Consider the following 19,916-nt stretch of genomic DNA (forward strand, 5'->3'; position numbering starts at 1 on the left):
AAAGAAAGAAAGAAAGAAAGAAAGAAAGAAAGAAAGAAAGAAAGAAAAAGCGTGTCTTAGTTTGATTTCTATCACCAGAAAAAAACAAAACAAAACATCCTGACCAAATGCAACTTGGGAAGGAAAGTGTTTATATGTCTGAGCACAGTCCATCACTGAGGAAAGCCAAGGCAGGGACCCACAAAAGGCAGGAACCTAAAGGCAAAAACTGAAGCAGAGTCTACAGAGGAACACTGCTTCTTACTCTGTCCCCCATGGCTTGCTTACTCAGCTTGGTTTTTGATACAAGCAAAGACCACCTGCCCAGGTTTGCCCTGCCCCGCAGCGTGCTTGACCTGCTCACATCAATCATTAACCAAGAAAATGCTCCACAACTAGTCCACAGGCCAACATGAGGGAGCCACCTTCCCAAATGAAGTTCCTTCTTCCAGAGGACCCCAACTGTGGTCAAGCTGACAAAAAAAAAAAAAAAAAAAAAAAAAAAAAGAACCAGCACAAAGAGCAAGAGATATTTAAAAAAATATATCTTATAATACCCATGAGAAAGGTGTTAGAAAATTACCTCAAACACAGGAAACTAAGGAACTGAGGAGTGGCTAAACTGCTTCCCCTAAATAAATTCATAGGAAGCCACATATTCACCCCAGTGCCGCAAAGCCTGGAATGACTTAGTTGCAGCCACTAAGCAAAAGTCTTCTGTTTAGAGAGACTCAGAGCACTTACTCAGCTAGTGTTCTGGAGTTTTCGTCACTTACCTTCTCCAGAGAATTTGTGAGGATATTGATGAACACTAACACAAATGAAATGTGAGGACTTCAAGCCTACAGGGTCACCTCTCCTGCTACAATTCCAAATTAAAAAAAGAAAAAGAAAAGCATACTACAGAGCACATCTAAAACAAAGACAACAGCACCCAAGAACTCTCTGTGCCTGTTGTAGGTATTCTTGGGCCTCTTAGGCAGAACAAAGGGCCTCAAGTCTTCTGGGCTATAATATGCACAATGCGTCTACACCCACGAGTAGACCAGACTTCGACCAACCATATGTAAAAGTGTTCAGGAAATATGCAAGACACAGCTGCAGGGAATGGATCAGCTGTCACTTTATCTCTTTCTTTAATTCCAGAAAACATACTGAACAAAAGGAGCAGAGAAATACAATGGAGATGACCTCAAAACTACTCAAATTGTATGGAAACAGTAAGCAAGGGCATTATAGCAAATTTCTTACTACATTTCTTTAGATTCCGAGAAAGGTGCCAGTTTAATGCCCATCTCCCCAGAGCCACAGCCACCCATGAAACCATATTCTAACGTTAAGCCCTCTAGAGTATATTGAGAACTTTACATCCATAAAGCTATCCTAGCAGGTGTGGTGTGTGATACCTTTCATGCCAGCACTTGCAGGCAAACGCCAGCAGGTCTCTGTCAGTTTGAGTTGAGGTCAGCTGAGTTTGCACAGCAAGTTCCAGGCCAGCCAGGGCTACACGGAGAGACCCTGTCTCAGACATAAACAAACAAACAAAGGTGATATGTCTAATGCAATCAATAACCATCAGTCAAAGTGGCTCTTTAAATCTAAACTTCTGAGCCAGTGAGATGGCTCTGCAGGTAAAGGCCCTTTCCACCAAGCCTGGCCACCTGAGTTTAATTCCCAATACCCGTGTGCAAGCAGAGAACTCACTCTCGTAAGTCGTCCCCGGACTTCCATATGCATGCTGAGGTATGTGCTCCACAACACACACGCGCACAGTAAACAAACTGATAATACATAAATCAATAACAAAAATTTAAACAAACAGTTTGTTAAAATTAATCCAAACTTGCTGGGAGGCAGTGGCGCACGCCTTTGATCCCAGCACTTGGAAGGCACCAGCAGGCACATCTTTTTGAGTTCCAGGCCAGCTTGGTTTACAAAGTGATTTCCAGGGTAGCCAGGGCTGTTACACAGAGAAACCCTGTTTCAAAAGCATATGTATATATATATATATATATATATATATATATATATATATATATATATGAATAAATATATATTAGAATATATTAGAACATATATGTTAGAATAACACGTATTTTATTATATATATTAGAATAAAATTTTAAAAATGTATATCTCAGTTCCTGGGGTTCACTAGCCACATCTTGAGTCCACTCAGTAAACACACGTGGCTCTGAGGTACTGTAGTTAGGGATACAATCAAGGACCGTCCCCATCAGTTCAGCACTGCATTATGGACGCCGGCAGAGTCTGCTCCAATGCTCTTAACTACAAGTTTAGAAGTGGAGTGAGGTTTCCCAGTGACTCACACCACGCTACACAAGGTGGCCCTCAAGCACCAGATCCTGAACCAAGATGCACCAGCCTCCATCACTAGATCTCATCCACTCCAGCATCCTGCTGCCATCAGGGTGATGGGAATGGGTGCTCCGTCAGGTCAGTCCTCGGTTCACCGCAAGCACTCACTCAGTTAACCTTCCAATTAGCCCCACAAGGAGAATCACCCCTCAGAGCTGAGGCAATAGATAGAGCATCATATCTGGGCCACGCAGCAGGCGTGCTATAGCCCCAAGGCTAAAACTCCAAAACTCCGGGCTTTCTACTGCATTAAATTATATATAGTAAACATGCCATGTTTTTATCACCCTTGATATCTCTCTTCAAGTTTGTTAACAGTTAATGATTTATGATTCATTTTGCCAGCAGCTGTCTAAGAAGTATCTCAAAATTTAACAGGTTTGGTCTGGTGAAGAACATTAGTTTTGTTCACTTGTGCAAACCAGGACCATTTTATGATGATGGCTACAATGTATTATTAAACCAAGTGTTCTTGGGTGAATCGAATCATGTTAATCTCCTTTAATCTTGCCAGCAATTCTATGGCTGGCACAGTCTAGATGCACAGCGAAAGATGGCTGAGGTGACAATCAATCCATCCATGCCTAGAAGGAATTTATAGAGGAGGGGTCTGAATGCAGTGATGCAAAAGTAACAGGACAGTTAAATTCTTTGTATTCCGGTTACTAGAGAAAGAGCAGAAGATACAGATGCAGATAAGGAAAAACTAAAACAGGAAATTTCCCTTCTTCCACTTACGGGTCACTCTGACCACAGCAGGGTATCACAACTGCTTCCCTCTCACGGACCCTGAGCTAGGAAATGTCCCCTTTCACGGAGCTGACCTCGACGAAAGCCTTGTGCGTTTGAAAATGTATGAGTATGGTGGAGCACAAAACAGACCCCAAAATAGATTATTCGGTGTTCTTTTGGTATTCCTTTTTATCCCTTCCAGCAATCCCTGACTCAACAAACGAAAGAATATAAAAATAGAGAAGACAGAGTGAGAGAAAGGGGACAGCTGAAGTCAGGGCACAAGTGAGAGTTGACATCCATATGGCTTAGGACCAAGTCATCCCGGAATGCCACTGCAAGTCCACGTGGTTCCCAGAAGTTGGAAATCACAACACAGATTGAGCAAACACACACACACTATAAAACTTGTAAATGGTATTATGTGCCTGTTAAGATGCAATGAGCCTCCAGACGCTTTAGCACTGTGGCGCACTTGCAATCAGATAGGACAGTCTCAGTCCAACGAAAAGAGGTCAGCCAGGGACAGCTGGCGTTTCCAGGAGGTCAGGGCTGGAGACTGGCAGAGACAACTGCATGGCAGGTGTAGCAGGGAGGGAGCTGGGCATGCAGGGCTGAAGGTAAAATAAGCTACTCGTGCTCAGAGGCAAGCCAGGCTGTGAGGAACAGAATGCTGGATGCGATGGTTTAGAGTCAGAAGCAGGTTTGAACCCATGTCCTCCTGACACTTGCAGGCCATAAGACTTGGCGATGAGGGTTGGTACACACTTCCTGAACCTCTGCTTCCTTATTTCCTGAATTGCTGGAAGTTTTTAAATGCCAGCAATGCTTGCATACCATCCCTTTCCCTTTTTTTCAGCATTTGTAAAAGGAAAATTTGCGATGGCATAAAAGCACAAGCCGGGTATTGTTATTGGCACACTGCCACATGCATTCTGTGTTTTTTTTTTATTCCATTAAAAATGCTTCTGAAGGGGCCTTCTTGGTCCCCATTTCACAGAGCAGGGCATAGCTGAGTAGGTTGCATGATGTGCCCAAGCTCACAGAGCCGCTCTGCAGCAGAGGAGGAAGGATCAAACCCAGGTCACTACTCTGTACCAGGGCCATGAATGTTCTGCTCCTTTGTAACCTCTTAAGTAGTGACAGGAGCAAATGGGGCTGTCAGTGAGAGGCAACTTCACAAGACACAGGTAGGGTAGCAACTAGCACCTAAGAACTGCCTACATCCATGTTGCCCGGAACTTAATGTTTTACTAAATTTTTTAAACTTTATTTATTTCACACGTATGAGTGTTTTGTCAGTGTGTAGTCTGTGTATCACATGAGTAAGTTCCTGCCAAGGCCAGAAGAGGGCCTCAGATCCCCTGGAACTAGAGTTACAGACAGAAGTGGGTCATCACGTGGTTGCCATGAATCAAATCCAGGTCCCCTGAAGAACAGCCAGTGCTCTCAACCACGGAACCACCTCTCTGGCCCCATTTTATGGAAGACTTTTGCATGAAGCTGACACTTGCCATTTTTAAGCTGACCAGGTCTCCTTCTGGTTGCCCACTAGGTAAGGGAATGGGCCTCAAGAACTTCATATGCCTGACCTACTTTCCTCGACCACAAAACAAGAACTTCACACAACAAGATCTCTGATGCCATTTCTAGCTCTAAAATAATGAGCATGTGGGCGGATTTACAACTCGTCCCTGAGCTGCCTCAGGCAGGGCTAGCTCTGGAGTGTTTTACAAGACAGGCCCTCTCACCCAAAGAGTTGAAGAATTGCTCAATTAGGAATTCCTAGACTAGTATACGACACTGCTACAACAGTGTATTCCTCTTGGACTCTTGAAATTCAAAACAGATTCACGTTTATTTGTTCTCCAGTTTCACTGGCAGAGGGGCCATGTCTGTCTTCACCAGGTCATGTAAAAAAGGGCTCAAGACAAAGTATGTATGTAATTAACTACCACGGCAAATAGATTATCTGCTTCCATCCCCACTCTCTCCTCCCTTCCTTCTTTTCTTTTTACTTCCCCTCTCCCCCAACCCCCATTACGTCAGAAATTGAACCCAGGGCCTGGTGCATTCCAAGCAAATAATTCCCAAAAGCTATTGTCAATTTTAAACTTATTAAAACAAAAGGTTACAAATAAATCAAAATGCAGACTCTCTAGATTTTCAGCTTTCCCCAGCCTTTTGTGCCTGCTTCTCCCACACTTGATTTGACAGCAGTTTTTTAGTGACTCACCTCTACACAGCCGGTTTTAAAGTATTCAACATTGTTTCCCTAGAAACAAGAGCGCTTTTTCTTTTTATATTCCTATTCCAGCAGTTTAATTAAGCAATAAGTCAGGTTTTGTCACTTCTCTTGCACTTCCAATGGTTCATCTACCTTACTGAAAGGACAAGCAAGATCCAAGGCCAAGGCTGGACACGCCGTTCCCTACCCACCCGCATGATCTCCTCTTCAGCTGCTTTTTTCCTCGGGCATTTGTGTCAGCTATTTGACCTCCAGGCTCCAATCTGACTCACATGTTATATTCACCATGGAACCCTCTAAAATGTTCTTCTCCTAGTCTTAGAAGGACCTCTCCCAGGTCTCGGTTCAAGTGCCACTTTCTCCTCCTATCTAAAGTAATGGGCCCCGAGTGGGGTCCATCCTCCATCTTCCTACCCTATGCTTCTTTATTTGTATTTATTTGTTTCATTTCTTGATGGTATACCTGACATAAGGTTTGAATTTCAGGATGGCAGAGATTTTTATCTGTTTGCAGATGTTCTCCAGGACCTAGACTAGAAGGCCCAGAGCTGTCACTGAGTAAGTAAATGTGGAATAACGGTCTTTGTTGTGGTGGTTGACATAAAACCTCTCCTAAATATAACCCTAAATACTTCAAGTACTTCAGGCTTGAGGAGGGGGATGAACAAAGCCAGCAGAGTCTAGGTAGCAACGATGGCACCTGGAGGGCTTCTGAGTGAGTTGGTACAGGAAACATACCCTCCTGGCATGATCAGAGGATGGACAGATCAAGTTACCCCTTCAATGCAAGTTGGCTAGAGCATCAATTATCAATTATCTGATGATCTCAAGTACACAGCAACACACAGCAAATCCTAGTATGCGAGATGGCCTAGACTCTAGATACATCTTCAGAAAGCAGTGGAAGAAAAAAACAGAAAGAAGACAAATTGCTTCATATCACCCATCCCTCAAAGGCCAAAGACCTCTAGCCAAGTTCTTGATCTCCTTCTCTCTTATTCAGTTCTTCATTAAAAAAGAGAAGGTGTTCTGGGCTTGGTCAGCCTCTCTCAAGCACTCAAAGATCATGAGCTCAACACCAGACTAGGCTCCATAATAAGACCCTGAATTGGGAGAGGAAATGCATGGCCTGCCTGTTGCACCGGCCTCAGTATCAGATGAATTAATAGCTATGAAAATATATCAAGTACTTTATACAGAAAGCAGTTTCCTTGTATTAATATAGGTGACTGACTTGTCTACACTACATACTATTAATCTTCAAAACTGATGACAGACTTTGATCTCAGAATGATTTCTGAAATGTATTAAAGAATAAACAGAAAGAAAATTCTGCTTTTGGGGCATGGAATGAAAAGGAGGAAAAAAAATAGGCTTTTCCTGATTCTTTAATGAAAAAATACCAAGAAGGAAAAAAGTACATAAATCTGCAGAGCAGCAACTACAGCATATAAAGACCAGATTGGAAAAATATTACTTCGAAATCTATAATTATCTAGACTCCTGGAGACTTCAGCTATTCTTCATCTATTTCAGCACAAGGATAATGCAAGATAACGAACTAAAATCACACATGTCAATAGCAGCCTGCTGTGTAGATGAACACACCCTGCCCAGCCCTCGTCGTCTACTTTATTGGAGCATGTATTAAACCCAAACTAAGAAAGTGGTGAAGAATGACTTGTCACACCATTTATTAGAGTTGATGGAGTGTAGACAGTCTTTTCAATAAGGCTTTAGCACACTGCTATGCACCACAGTACATTATTAATGAAAAGGAACACACAAGACTCAAATCAGCCTTTCCCCCAAGTCATTCTGACATTAAATTCAAAATCAGTTCTGCCAAGCCGGTGTGACAAAGGGTCAGAGATAAAAATGCTAATTTGTTTGTTGTTTACCAAAAACAAGCTTATCCTTCAGGAAAATAATCAGGAATCTTTTCTGTTGTACTGAATTTAATAATAGTTTTGGTTTTTTGTTTTGTTTTGGTTTTTTTTTCTGTTTTTTTTTTTTTGTAAGAAGGGATCAAAGCATGAAACCAATGTAACAGGAATATAAACAGCTTGTGCCCTAGTTTGTATGTGACAAGAGGATGGGATCCAATTATCTCTGACTGAAAGAACACAAAGGACAGCCAGCCATCGAATGCAAATGGTGGAGTGGGGGATTTAACTTCTCATTCAACACCTGAGTATCCAAATGGAACTAATTTACTCTCGAAAAGTTATTAAGTAATTGAGCCCGACGGGTACCTGCATGAGGAGGAATCTTCAACCCATGAAGAGAAATAAATAAATTTTACAATGATACCATCACCTCACTCACTCAGTCATCTCAGCCAAGCATCCTACAACAAGAACAAATAGATTAAGATTGACCTACCGCAAGCAAGGAACCCTGGTACAGACAAGCACCTGTGGGAGAAAAAAACAAAGAATTAAAAAGTGATGCACAACAAACTTAGCAGTCACCACCCAGCATGCATTTCCCTTAACTCCATTCACATCAGACTCAGCGAACTACTCAAAGGCTTGAACATTCTTCCCCTAGTGGGAAAAACTTCTTACGTCAAATCAGTGTCTCATGCACACACATGACAAAGGACATGATTAAAGAATATTATTTGAATTTTAAAAGAAATGTCTTTATGCCTCAACAATATGGGTGCCTAAACAAGACCCAAACAAGAATGGCATTCACAGACATACTGACACAGAAGGGGGTCATCTCAGGGGTCCTCACCCCTTGACAAAGAACTATAGACATTAAAGGAATGCAAAGATCAAGACAAGTAGTCTTTCCTCAGGGAAAAGGCCCCTAATTGGTTATCCGATACCAAGTGGTCAGCCCTGAAAATAAGCTCATGCATGCAACACTGAGGGAACTTAGTAGCTGTGTGTGTGTGTGTGTGTGTGTGTGTGTGTGTGTGTGTGTGTATGTGTGTGTGTGTGTAACAATAACTAACAAAGAAGAGACCAGGAATTCAAGGGGGAGTGGACGGAATAGTTGGAGGAAGGAAGTGATACGGTTGGAGAATGGAGGGAAGTGATATGGTTATATTTTAATTTAAAAAATGTATTTATAGTGGCGTAGCATAAATACAATGCTAGTATCCTTGGGCTCTGTCCCAAAAGCTTCCATAATCCAATCCCAACTTACTTATCCAAGTTTCTCTTCCATACTTTGCTACCTAAATTCTCCAGATCAACTCAAGGGGCCAATTTATCCCATAATAATTTTCATGTCTCAAAGTTTCTTTCATTTTCAGTTTCTCTGGAGATGTGTTTGGCCTGCTCAGGATTCTTGAACTTGACCCCATCTTGGACAGGATAACATTTCTTCTCCTTTAAATTTCATAGCCCTTCATGTCTGATTTTTTTTTTTTTTTTTTTTTTTTTTTTTTTTTTTTTTTTTTTTTTGGCCAACCCATTCTTCCCTGTGCTATTCAATTTTCATTTGTTGCTATTGTTTAGTTGTTTGGCTGGTTGCTTCACACTTGTCTTGAAACAAGGTCTCCCTGTGTAGCTCAGATTGGCCCACAACTTGTAATCCTCCTGCCTGGTTTCTGGAGAGCTGGGATTATAGGGCTGAAACCATATCCATGGCCGCATGTGACATTCTTGCTAAATGGGATGCCTCTGCCTCACCATGTACACATGCTCCGGTTAGGGACCGCCTCTCCTTCTCTGAACATCTTTCCCACCTGCCCACATAGTAGGCATTCGCTAATTTACTATACAAACAGGAAAGCACCTATTCCATGCCTTTCATACAGTATGTTCTTTACTGAGGAGGTTAAGCCACTGTGTGGGACAGCCCAGCGCATTGGTTCTCCCCCTTCCTAATGCTGCGACCCTTTAATACAGTTCCTCATGGTGTTGTGATCCCAACCCCAAATCATCCTGTTGCTATTTCATAACTACAATTTGACTACTGTTATGAATCATAATGTGAATATCTGATATGCAGACTGTTTGACATGTGATCCCATGAAAACACTATTCGGTCTACAAGGGAGTCACGACCCACAGGTTGAGAACCACTTGCATATTTGCCAGCTGCTTGAAAAGCACTGTTCTATTGAGCCCCGGACTTCCAAAGTCCTTGTCATTCCATGCTTTTCCTTGACGTGCTGCTTATGAACTTTTACATCTTTATAGTGTCCAGTCATTAGACAGCAAATAAAAAAAAAAGAAGAGGATCATGTATTCTAAATGCAGAAGACAGCGGCCTTTGCCTGGGGGAGCTTACATTCTGAACAGCCAGCGCATCAGAAAACGCATCTCCAAGTTTCATGTTTTAAAACGATATAAAAACCGCAATCCTAGCTTTTAGAAGTGCGCACACATTCTCCAGCAATTTTTAAAACAGCACAACAGGTGTCACCTAACCTGGCTGCAGCTGTGAGTCACGCTTCTCGGCTAGTCTCGGCAAACGAAACGCAGAACAGCCAGCGAGAATGCAGACGCAACGAGGTGCAGTTGGTTTCGGAGAAGGGACAGAAGGTTGATTACAGTGCTGTTTCCCAGTACTGCAATACTGGGAAACAGGGTTCCGAATAGGCTGACTCCGCAGCAAATGGCTGGCCTACTTCTCCTATCAATCAAGGAACTAACCGTCTTTAAAGAAAATGAGATGGCTATTGACGCTTGGGTTTGAATGAGAGAGCTCTATGGGCAAATTCGCTGATATGACTTTTATGTCCTTTGCATTCAAATAAGAAAAACTTGAGATAAAACCTTGAGAAGAAATTCGTCTCAACTTGACCTATTTTTAATAAATTTTGTTCTGAAGATAGTATTTCAATCTATAATATGTCATAAGAAAGGAGATATATGTGTGCATAAATATTAAACAATCATGTGCATCTAGGAGAAATATATACCTCAACAATTCAGTTTTTAAATCATAGTGTGTGTGTGTGTGTGTGTGTGTGTGTGTGTGTGTGTGTATGTGTGTGTGTGTGTTTGTGTGTGTGTGTGGACATGCGCGTGCAAGGGGCCAGAGATCAACCTCAACTGTAGGTGTCATTGCATGGCTTCTTTCTGTCTTGTGTTTTAACACGGGATCTCTCACTGACTGGAACTTGTAGGCAGGCCTGACTTGGTGGGTGTCTCCACTTCCCCGGCATGGGATTGTAAGCATGGGTCCTGGGTATCGAACTCAGGTCTTCAGGTTGGAATGACAGCTCACTTTACCAACTGAGCCGTTGCCCCAGTAAACAATACCATTTTTAAATTTCATCAGCTATACTCATCATTCAAAATAATGAGCTTCGTGATGGCATTTTTTATGTGTGTATCTTTCATACCTTGATCGGTTTTCCTCCACTATTAATCCTCTCTTACCCCTCCCCCATCCCCTTTTCTTCCCAAAGTCAGTCGGCTTTTACTTTCATGCCCACAATTCACTTTCTAAGTTATTTAAACACACATTTACTTATTTCTGATGCTTATTATAACTATAAAAATTATAATGATGTTTTTAAAATTATAATGAAGATTACACCACTTAGGTACAATTTAACAGAAGTGAATCATTTTTCAGACTATTAATCTCTTAATGGCTAAGCAATTGAGTAGCTGTGACATATTCAGGTTTTCTTTTAGTTGAAGGATAAAATTGTATGCATTTATCATGTATGTCATGATGTTTTCAAGTGTGTAACCTTTAAAATACTCTAGGAAATTTAATTTTTATAGGAAAAAAAGGCAATAGTTAACCTTTAGAATAAGACCATCCTCTCATACAGTTATACAAGGCAACTTTCCAAGAAATGCATCATTAGGTCATTTCATTGTCACATGGACATCACAGTATGTAATGTCACAACCTAAAACACCAAGACATATACCTAGGTAGTATAACCTCCTAGGTATATAACCTCCTAGTCAGTGTATCTACTAGCCATCACTGGCCAAAACATCATTACAGGGTAATTTTAGTTCTTGTCTCCATAAGGTTGTCTTGCAAAAATGAGCTTCTTTTGGAGGCTCGTAAGGAAATCCAGTACCTTAGGAAATAAGCAAACAGCCATAGCAAAGCTCATTTTGGGAAGTCTGGTTAGAAATAAACTATAAACTCACTGCAACATGAAAATACCCAGCAGCCGTGAGAACAGCCCTACATTTGTGCTTCTTTAAGCCAAACATCTGGGACAGACCCAAGTCAAACAATATGTAGCTGATAAATTCCATCATTAGAAAAAGAAATAACTCAATTTGGGTTACTCCATGATGCGCAATTCCAAAAGAAATAAGCTTTGCCCTCTGAGGGCTTCCCTAAAACGAACAGTGCTACCCAGAAGGCAGCTACCCGCGTAACACACTTTCCAAAACCTCATTTCTACTCTCTGGGGGAAATAAAGCATTTCAGTATGATGCCCAGTCCCATCAAACATTTATCATCACCCAAAGCCAGACGAGGCCATCCAAAGCAAGCATATTTCTCCCACGCTATGGCAGGCTTGCACACCCACCAACAGATGAAGCTGCGATGCTTTCTGGCAGTAGGTGCTGGGGCATCTCCTGGCACAAGAAAGGCAGAGAGGCCATTATTCCATCCAATCACATCATATGAAAAACGCAGCTACTCCCTTCTTCACCCATTCACTGCTTTCTTAAGGAATACTAGAACAACCCTGGAGGGTCTGTGGTTTGGACTTAGATGAACTTAAGAAAAACTACAGCTTCGGATGAACTGTTAGAATGGTAAAGACCTAGAAGGAGGAGCGGGCTCTCTTTACAGGAAAACGGGGGCGGGGGGGTAGGGCTACAGTTGACGCTAGAGCTCTCAGGCTAAGGCTATCTCTAGTTTCAGAGCATGGACTACAATTGAGAGGCCAGCATCTTAGTTTTTAGGGTGCAGAATATTGCTCTTACAATAACATAGCTCCATGAAGCAAGCCTGTATCCTGAGTCTGGAACAGTTCTCCCTGAGTCACATGTGCAAATGTTACCTGCATAAAATAAAAGCCACAGAGGGCATCTTTTCTGAAGCCTCTTGGAGATTATTATGCACTCCTTTATGAGGCACCTATATAAAGTTTAATGTTTTTTCAGGGAAGTTTAGAGATATAATTTGTACCGTACTTCCACCCAAAAGACCATTAGCCACAGAGCTAGGAGCTGGTAACAGAGTTAATTAAAATAGTTAAATCCAACAGCCATAAAATGTCAGACTTTTGTGTAGCAGTTTGCTTCTTGATGAAAACTTTGCATCTTCTAAGGAACTTAAGATGGGATGCTTACAGGGAGGAGAAACATCAGGATGTTCCAAGGGGAGGCAAAATACTGCAAAGAAAGCTCCATATGACAGCAAGTAAACACACAATAGCTTCAGGAAGTCCCTGAAGCTGGTGAGACTCACTATCCCCCCTGCCTTCTCCCCAAGAGTGTATAGAGTACAGATTGCTAAGAGTCACGCCCAGAGGAACCAAATTGCAAAAAAGAAGCAGAGGACAGGCAAACTGCCCAGAAGGAGCAAAGATCAGCTCAGCTGCCTAGTAGAGGCTCAGATCAACTGAGCCACCTGGAAAGGACACTCTGCAAGCTGTGCCATGTGTGCCAGGTACCCAGCTTTGATAGATGTCACCCATGCTGAGGTGGGATCTGGTGCCACAGCTGCCTCTGAATTACTTCTGCTCCTGTGAGTAACCCCCCTCACCTATATTCCTGCAAGTCACCCCAACAAATCTCACTGGTTCACCAAGCTGAACTTTGGTGGTACCCTACTTTGATCCATCATGGACTCCTTTTGGAATGAGTACATGTAGAACTGTGTGTTGTGTCTTCCCAGGAAAGGTCTGCCACAGAACACAGACACACTGGTCAAAACAAATCATGGCACATAAAGCCATTAAGATAAGAGTAAATTTAGGAATTGAGCATTTTAGTAAGAGTCCTCCCTCTTGATTGGTTTCTTTAGGTGTACAGATTTTAGTAGGTTTATCCTATATTATATGTCTATATGAGTGAGTATATACCGAGTGCATCTTTCTGCTTCTGGGAGAGCTTACTCAGGATGATCTTTTCCAGATCCCACCATTTACCTGAAAATTTCATGATTTCCTTACTTTTTATTGCTGAGTAATATTCCATTGGGTAGATATACCACAATTTGTACATCCATCCCTCCACTGAGGGGCATCTGGGCTGTTTCCAGCTTCTGGCTATAATAAGGCTGCTACAAACATGGTTGAGCAAATGTCCTTATTGTGTACTTGAGAATCTTTTGGATATGTGCCTAGGAGTGGTATAGCTGGATCTTGAGGAAGCGCTATTCCTAGTTGTCTGAGAAAGTGCCAGATTGCTTTCCAGAGTGGTTGCACAAGGTTACATTCCCACCAGCAGTGGAGGAACGTTCCCCTTTCTCCACAACCTCTCCAGCATGTGTTGTCTCTTGAGTTTTTGATCTTAGCCATTCTGATGGGTGTAAGGTGAAATCTTAGGGTCGTTTTGATTTGCATTTCCCTGATGGTTAATTAGGTTGAGCATTTCTTTAAGTGTTTCTCTGCCATTCAATATTCCTCTGCAGAGAATTCTCTGTTTAGCTCTCTACCCTATTTTTTAATTGGATTACTTGATTTTTTTGCTGTTTAACTTTTTTAGTTCTTTATATATACTGGATATTAGCCCTCTGTCAGATATAGGGTTGGTGAAGATCTTTTCCCAATCTGTAGGCTGTTATAAGGAAAATCTGTACACCTAAAGAAACTAATCAAGAGGGAGGACTCTTGCTAAAATGCTCAATTCCTATCCAGAAAAGCAAAGAGGATAGACATCAGAAGAAGAAGAAAAGAGGGAACAAGTCAGGAGCCTGACACAGAGGACCTCTGAAAAGCTCTGCCCTGCAGACTATCAATGTAGATGCTGAGACTTATGGGCAACCTTTGGGCAGAGTGCAGGGAATCTTAGGAAAGAAGTGGGAAACAGTAAGATCTGGAGAGGACAGGAACTCCACAAGGAGAGCAACAGAACCAAAAAATCTGAGCACAGAGGTCTTTCCTGAGACTGCTATTCCAACCAAGTACCATGCATGGAGATAACCTAGAACCCCTGCACAGATGTAGCCCATGGCAATTCAGTATCCAAGTGGATTCCATTGTAATAGGAACAGGGACTGTCTCTGAGATGAACTGATTGGCCTGCTCTTTAATTACCTCCCCCTGAGGGAAAAGCAGCATTACCAGGCCATAGAAGAAGACAATGCAGCCACTCCTGATGAGACCTAATAGACTAGGATCAGAAGGAAGGAAAAGAAGTCCTCCCCTATCAGTGGACTTGGGGAGGGGCATGCATGCAGAGGGTAGAGGAAGGGAGGGATTGGGATAGGAAGAGGGAGGGAACCACGGGGGGGATACAAAGTGAATAAAGTGTAATTAATAAAGGGAAAAATTTTTTAAAAAAAAAGTAAATTTAGAGAACATAGAGTCTTAGATAGGGCTGCTATCACTCTGATGAAACAGCATGACCAAGGCAAATGGGGGGGGGGCGGTCACTTGGCTTATACTTCCACACCATAGTCCATCAAGAAAAGTCAGGGCTGGAACTTCAAGCAGGATAGGAACCTAGAGGCAGAAGCTGATGCAGAGGCCATGGAGGAGTGCTGCTCACTGGATTGCTCCTCCTGGCTTGTTCAGCCTAACCTTATAAAAGCCAAAACCCACTAGCCTAGGGATGGCATGACCCACAGTGGAATGGACCCTCCCCTATCAATTACTAATTAAGAAAATTCCTTAGAGCTGGCTTTTACAGAGGCATTTCCTCAGTTGAGGTTCCCTCCTCTTAGATAACGCAAATTGACATAAAAGTAGCCAGCACACAGGGTATCACAAAAAGATGACTCATTAGGATCAAGCAGCCACAAGTTGGCATTTAAATGTTCAAGCTTTATGTTGTGCTGTAATTCAGCATATGGCTGGGCACACTGTGGAATAGTTAAAAGAGAATCATTTCTGGACTGACAGAATGGCCCACATCCTGATTACTGTCAGCCAGGATTCAGATCAATTAATAGAACAGTAAAACAAAAATGGGCTGACTGCTTCTGAGCTACCGTAAGATCTGGCATGAGGCTCCAGCTTAGCCTTGTGGTTGTCCATCCCCTCTTCTCAGCCATGTGGCAGAGTATTTTATTACTACTTGTGCGTGAATAAAATTGAGTGAGGTTGCCACCCAAGTCCATAACAGTGAATATTGATGGCTGAGTCCCCACTCCAGGATGTCTATGGGGAAGGTGATACACAAAATCTAATCCCAGAGGGGAGTGGAAATGAAGTATATTAGAAACAAGAACCTATGGTAATACATCACGTATCTATTTCTACTTGCAGGGAGTGATGAAAACCAAAGCCGCAAATTTGCAGTCACCATCGATCAATGGGAGCCTGTAAAATCTCAATGCTGAGACACCCAAGAAGGGTCACATGTTCTCATAGGCCCGCTGCTATTTTACCAACATTATCGTTCTGGAGATATGTGAACACCTTTGAAGCTAACCACTCCAGGTAAGGGATGTTTTGCTTTGTTCTCCGTGATATCAGAATTGCCAAGTCCCACCAAGACTAACATGATGTAAGAGCTCTCGAGAAAGGATTGCAGAAGGAAGGATGGAGAGGGGCTGTTGGGTTAGCCAATGCTGTCCCTCTCAGAGGCTGAGCTTTAAGCGCAGAACGCCTCACCAATGAAGCTCTCTGGCCAAACACGAAACCAAAACAACTGTCATACCTGTAAATAAAGCAAATTCTCAATCAAATGATCCTTTCCAGTGTAATCAGCTAATAGTGGGAACAGGAGCAACTAGGGCGAGTGTGGGGTTAGCTAAAGTCATGGATGGGGAGTGGCAATACAATGGTCTCTGAGTCACTTCTGCTCCTGTGAGTAAGCCCTCAACTATATTCCTGTAAGTAACCCCAACAAATCTCACTGGTTCACCAAGCTGAACTTTGGTGGTACCCTACTTTGACCCAAACAAACTAGGGTTCAGGTCTCCAATATTATTTCCCAGACCCACACCAGCTTCTCTGTTTTCAACTTGCATAATTTCCATGCATAAGCACATCTCAAGATCAGTCTCCAGAAAATGCTGTTCTCTGATTCAGAAAGCAGCCATGTTTGAAGCTTCCTCATGACTTTGTGATTTTTATTAAGGCCTCAGATCACAGTTTATCAGCTTAGCAGACCTTAGGCAATATACAATAACACTGCCAACAACTTGGTTATAAAAATTCATCTTTCTCTTGATACTTAAGATAAAAATTTAGAACCTGAAAGTCTCAGTGAAATCTTTTTTTCCCCCTTGCCATGCTGGGTGTTGAACCCAGGGCCTTGAGCAAAAGCTGTATTACTGATCTCCAGCCCTGACCCCTGATGTTTCTCTCTCTTTATAATTAGAAAGCATATTTAAAGCTACCCCTACACAGTACCTTCCTCATTTAGCTAGATGGTTCATTCAAGGTCAGTTGGTCCATCATGGAGGCTGATCTATTTAAGTTAATTGAAAAGAATGTTACTTGGTAATCCCTCTTGAGCACTCACCCAGCTACAGGCTGGAGACTCAGGAGTGACTGGAGCTGCTTGCTCTCAGCTCACAGGATGCCGGGGAGGAACTCACCACAGCAACTCTAACTGTGGGGAGGATTAATGGAGTATGCAAACTTTCCCTGTTGTTCACTGAGAAGAAAACAGTGATTTCTCTCACGGGTTGGCAGGTCGAAATGTGCCGATCTGGTCCATCCAGCAAGGCACATGTGGCTGCCTGTTTTTAAAAATCACCCCCCGGATTAATAATAACACTCGAGGAGATCTCTGAAGTCCACATGTTTTATGTCTCAGTACCTTAGGTTTAAAGAAAAAGAAAGCCCTTACTGGCCCAAAGCAAAAGCCTTATCAGTCGACAGCTGATTTGTGTGTGGGAGACCATTGTCACACAATTAAACAAATTAAATGAGACAGAGTTCGTAAAATGCTTAGCAATTAGAAATAACACGTGCTCAGTAGATGGCGGCGTCCATTCACCAGGAGCTAAGCATCATGGGTTGGCTGCGAACTCTCAGACACCTGTCAATCTGAGATCTAATTTGTGAGCTGATCCAGAAGGTTCTGAAGGTGGGTAAGGAAATTAGATGCAAAGTTCTCCAAAGAAGCCTAGGAGGGGACACACACACACAGACACACACATCCCTCGGCAGTACACACTTTGCCTGCCAGATCCACCAACCCTCCACCGAGCACACCCCATAGCCTCTTAATAATAATGGCTTTTGTCATTTCAAGAGATTCGTTTCTGAGAAACAGCAGCGCTCCAACTGCCCCCTGGTGTGCAATCCAGGAGTGATATCATGTTTTCTGTGCTGTTGGGATATAATTTTTAAGTAAGAAACTGCCACCAAGTGAAACTGTAATTTTTTTTTAAGTCCTAAGTTGAACTTTGGGGAGCCCGGGCTGACTCTCCCATCTGGTTAATTACTATAATTAAACCTCACATTTCTTTAAGTATGCATACACATGCGCGTACGCAGGTCTTTTTTTTTTTTAAACAGGTTGTCCACTGTTTGAAAATGGCTGCACAGCAACCGCCACCCCCCACCCCCCCGCCCCGCGGAGTGCCTTTCCTGGAAATAGAACCCTTTTGACATAATTCCCACGAGAGTGTGAGAAGGTGGCGCTTTAACCTGTGCTCAAAGTCCGAACGTGAATTTTCCAAGACCAGGTCGCTTGCTAAGGGAAAGATGGTAAGGATGAGGCGCCACTGCTCTGGAGAGTGCAGCGAAGTGGTCCCTTTCCCAGCCCGCCACTCCCTTCCCCCTCCGTGAGTGCTCACCCCCCACCCACCCACCCCCACCTCCCGCCACTGTCCCCGCGGCTCTGAGCAGGTGAGAGCTCACTGCGCGCCCCGCGCCCCGAGGGATAGGAGGGGGTGAGGCACCAGACTCAGCACGTCCCTCCCCTCACCCCAACTCTTGATTTCCTAACTGATTTATTATCTGAGCGGAGATTGCGTGCGCTATCCTGGCCACAGCACTCAAGATTCCTTTCTCTCCCCCAGCCCTTGAGGAGGCGGGCTGGAGGCCCCCCAACCCACCCCTACACTCTCATTAACCACTTTTTCCCCCTGAGAAGCAGGCAGCCTCGTGCTCTTGGTCCTGGGTAAAACGTATTTCACTGCAACTGAAACGTCGACATCCAACTCTAACCCACTACTTATAAAATCTTAAGTGGTCTTTAAGTGGAGGAGGGGAGACTCGTATTGGGGCGAGGAAGGTTTAAAAAACAAACAAAAAAACCATAGAGCTTAGATGAGGATTTAATGTTTCCCAGGAGAGCACTGCTCGCTCCTCACCTAGACTTAGGGTAGAAGTGGAAGGAAGATCCGTTTTCAGAAATGTCACCTCAAGAGGCCACCCAGCCAGCCCCAAAAGAGCAGAGAGGAGGCCGTGGCCGGACGGTGTCTGACCGGAGTGGGGATTTCCAGCAGGGTTAGGAAAAGCCAAATCAGAACTTCCACCCAGCCCACCACACTCCAAACCCCGCTGAGTCTTTTAAACTGCACGAACGAACACACCACACACACACACACACACACACACACACACACACACACACACACACACACACACACGGGGCACGGCTCTTTACCTTCGCAACGAGGCAACAGCGCAAATCCCGCCAGCGCCAGGGCCACCCCCAGCCACGCTTTGAGGACACCCATCGCCGCCGCGGCGCTCTCGCAGGAGGAAGCCAGCCTTTCAGCATCCAAGAACCTGCTTTCCGCCAAACCCCAGGGCTGCGGGCGCAGGCAGCGGGGAGACGCAGGCTGCTCCGCCCGGAGCCGAGGATCGAGGGTGGGGAGTGGACCCGAGAAGGATGCCGCCGAGAGCGACCCTCAGGGAGGCTCAGCCGGCTCCCCAAGCCGAGCGGCCACCCCTGTGAGCCGAGCCTGCTAGGACGAGGCAAAGCTCGGATCGCCGCCGAGTCCAGCGGGGAAAGTTGCGGCTCAGCGGCGGCTGGGATCTCGCAGCCTTCCCCCCCGGGCTACACCAGTTCCTCCCGAGGTCCCCAAACTGGCGAGATGCGGGGCGCAGGTTCCACCTCGGCAGCTTTTCAAAGTTCTCTCGGCACGCCCCCCGTCCGTCGGCGTGGCGTCGGCTGGAGGGGGGGGGGTCGGGGCGCTGGGGGAGGGGGGTCTCGAACGCGCAGGGCCGCCGGCTGCAAACTTTGTGCGGCCCTGCAGGAGCTGGGACTCGGGGGGCGCTGCAGCCGGGCCGCACCGCGCCGCCCCGCCGCTGCGGGCGCTTCCAGAGCTCCGCACGGAGGGCGCCGGGGGCGCTGCTGCCACTTTCCCGTCCCCGCCCCTCGCCGGGAGGAGGCGTGCGGAGGGGCGCGGCTTGCTCCACTCCGACGCCCACCTCCCCGCACCGTGCACCCTCCGCCCCCCGCCCCCGAGCTGAGCTGCAGGGCGGAGGTGAGATTACCCAAGCGGAGGTGGGGCCGTGATTGTAGATGCACCGGAGGGGAAGAGAGAGGCTGGAGGAGACCCTCAACTCAATGCTCCTCAGATGAGGGGCCCAGGAAGG

At 44.5% G+C, this 19,916-nt stretch overlaps 1 protein-coding gene across 1 annotated transcript in view; it reads right to left on the reverse strand.

Moving 5' to 3' along the window:
- The window catches only part of Fras1 (Fraser extracellular matrix complex subunit 1), a 400,690-nt gene extending 381,272 nt beyond the window's left edge, over positions 1-19,418 (reverse strand). The window contains exons 1-2 of the mRNA XM_055594513.1: positions 18,979-19,418; positions 7,724-7,755 (exon numbers count right to left, since the gene is read on the reverse strand). Of these exons, the coding sequence (XP_055450488.1) occupies positions 7,724-7,755; positions 18,979-19,051 (105 nt within the window). The 5' untranslated portion in view covers positions 19,052-19,418. The remainder of the gene's footprint in view (positions 1-7,723; positions 7,756-18,978) is intronic.
- Between the last annotated feature and the right edge of the window lie 498 nt (positions 19,419-19,916).

The sequence above is a fragment of the Psammomys obesus genome, unplaced genomic scaffold (genome assembly GCF_907164565.1).
Source record: "Psammomys obesus unplaced genomic scaffold, mPsaObe1.curated_primary_1811, whole genome shotgun sequence".
Classification (NCBI taxonomy): Eukaryota; Metazoa; Chordata; class Mammalia; order Rodentia; family Muridae; genus Psammomys; species Psammomys obesus.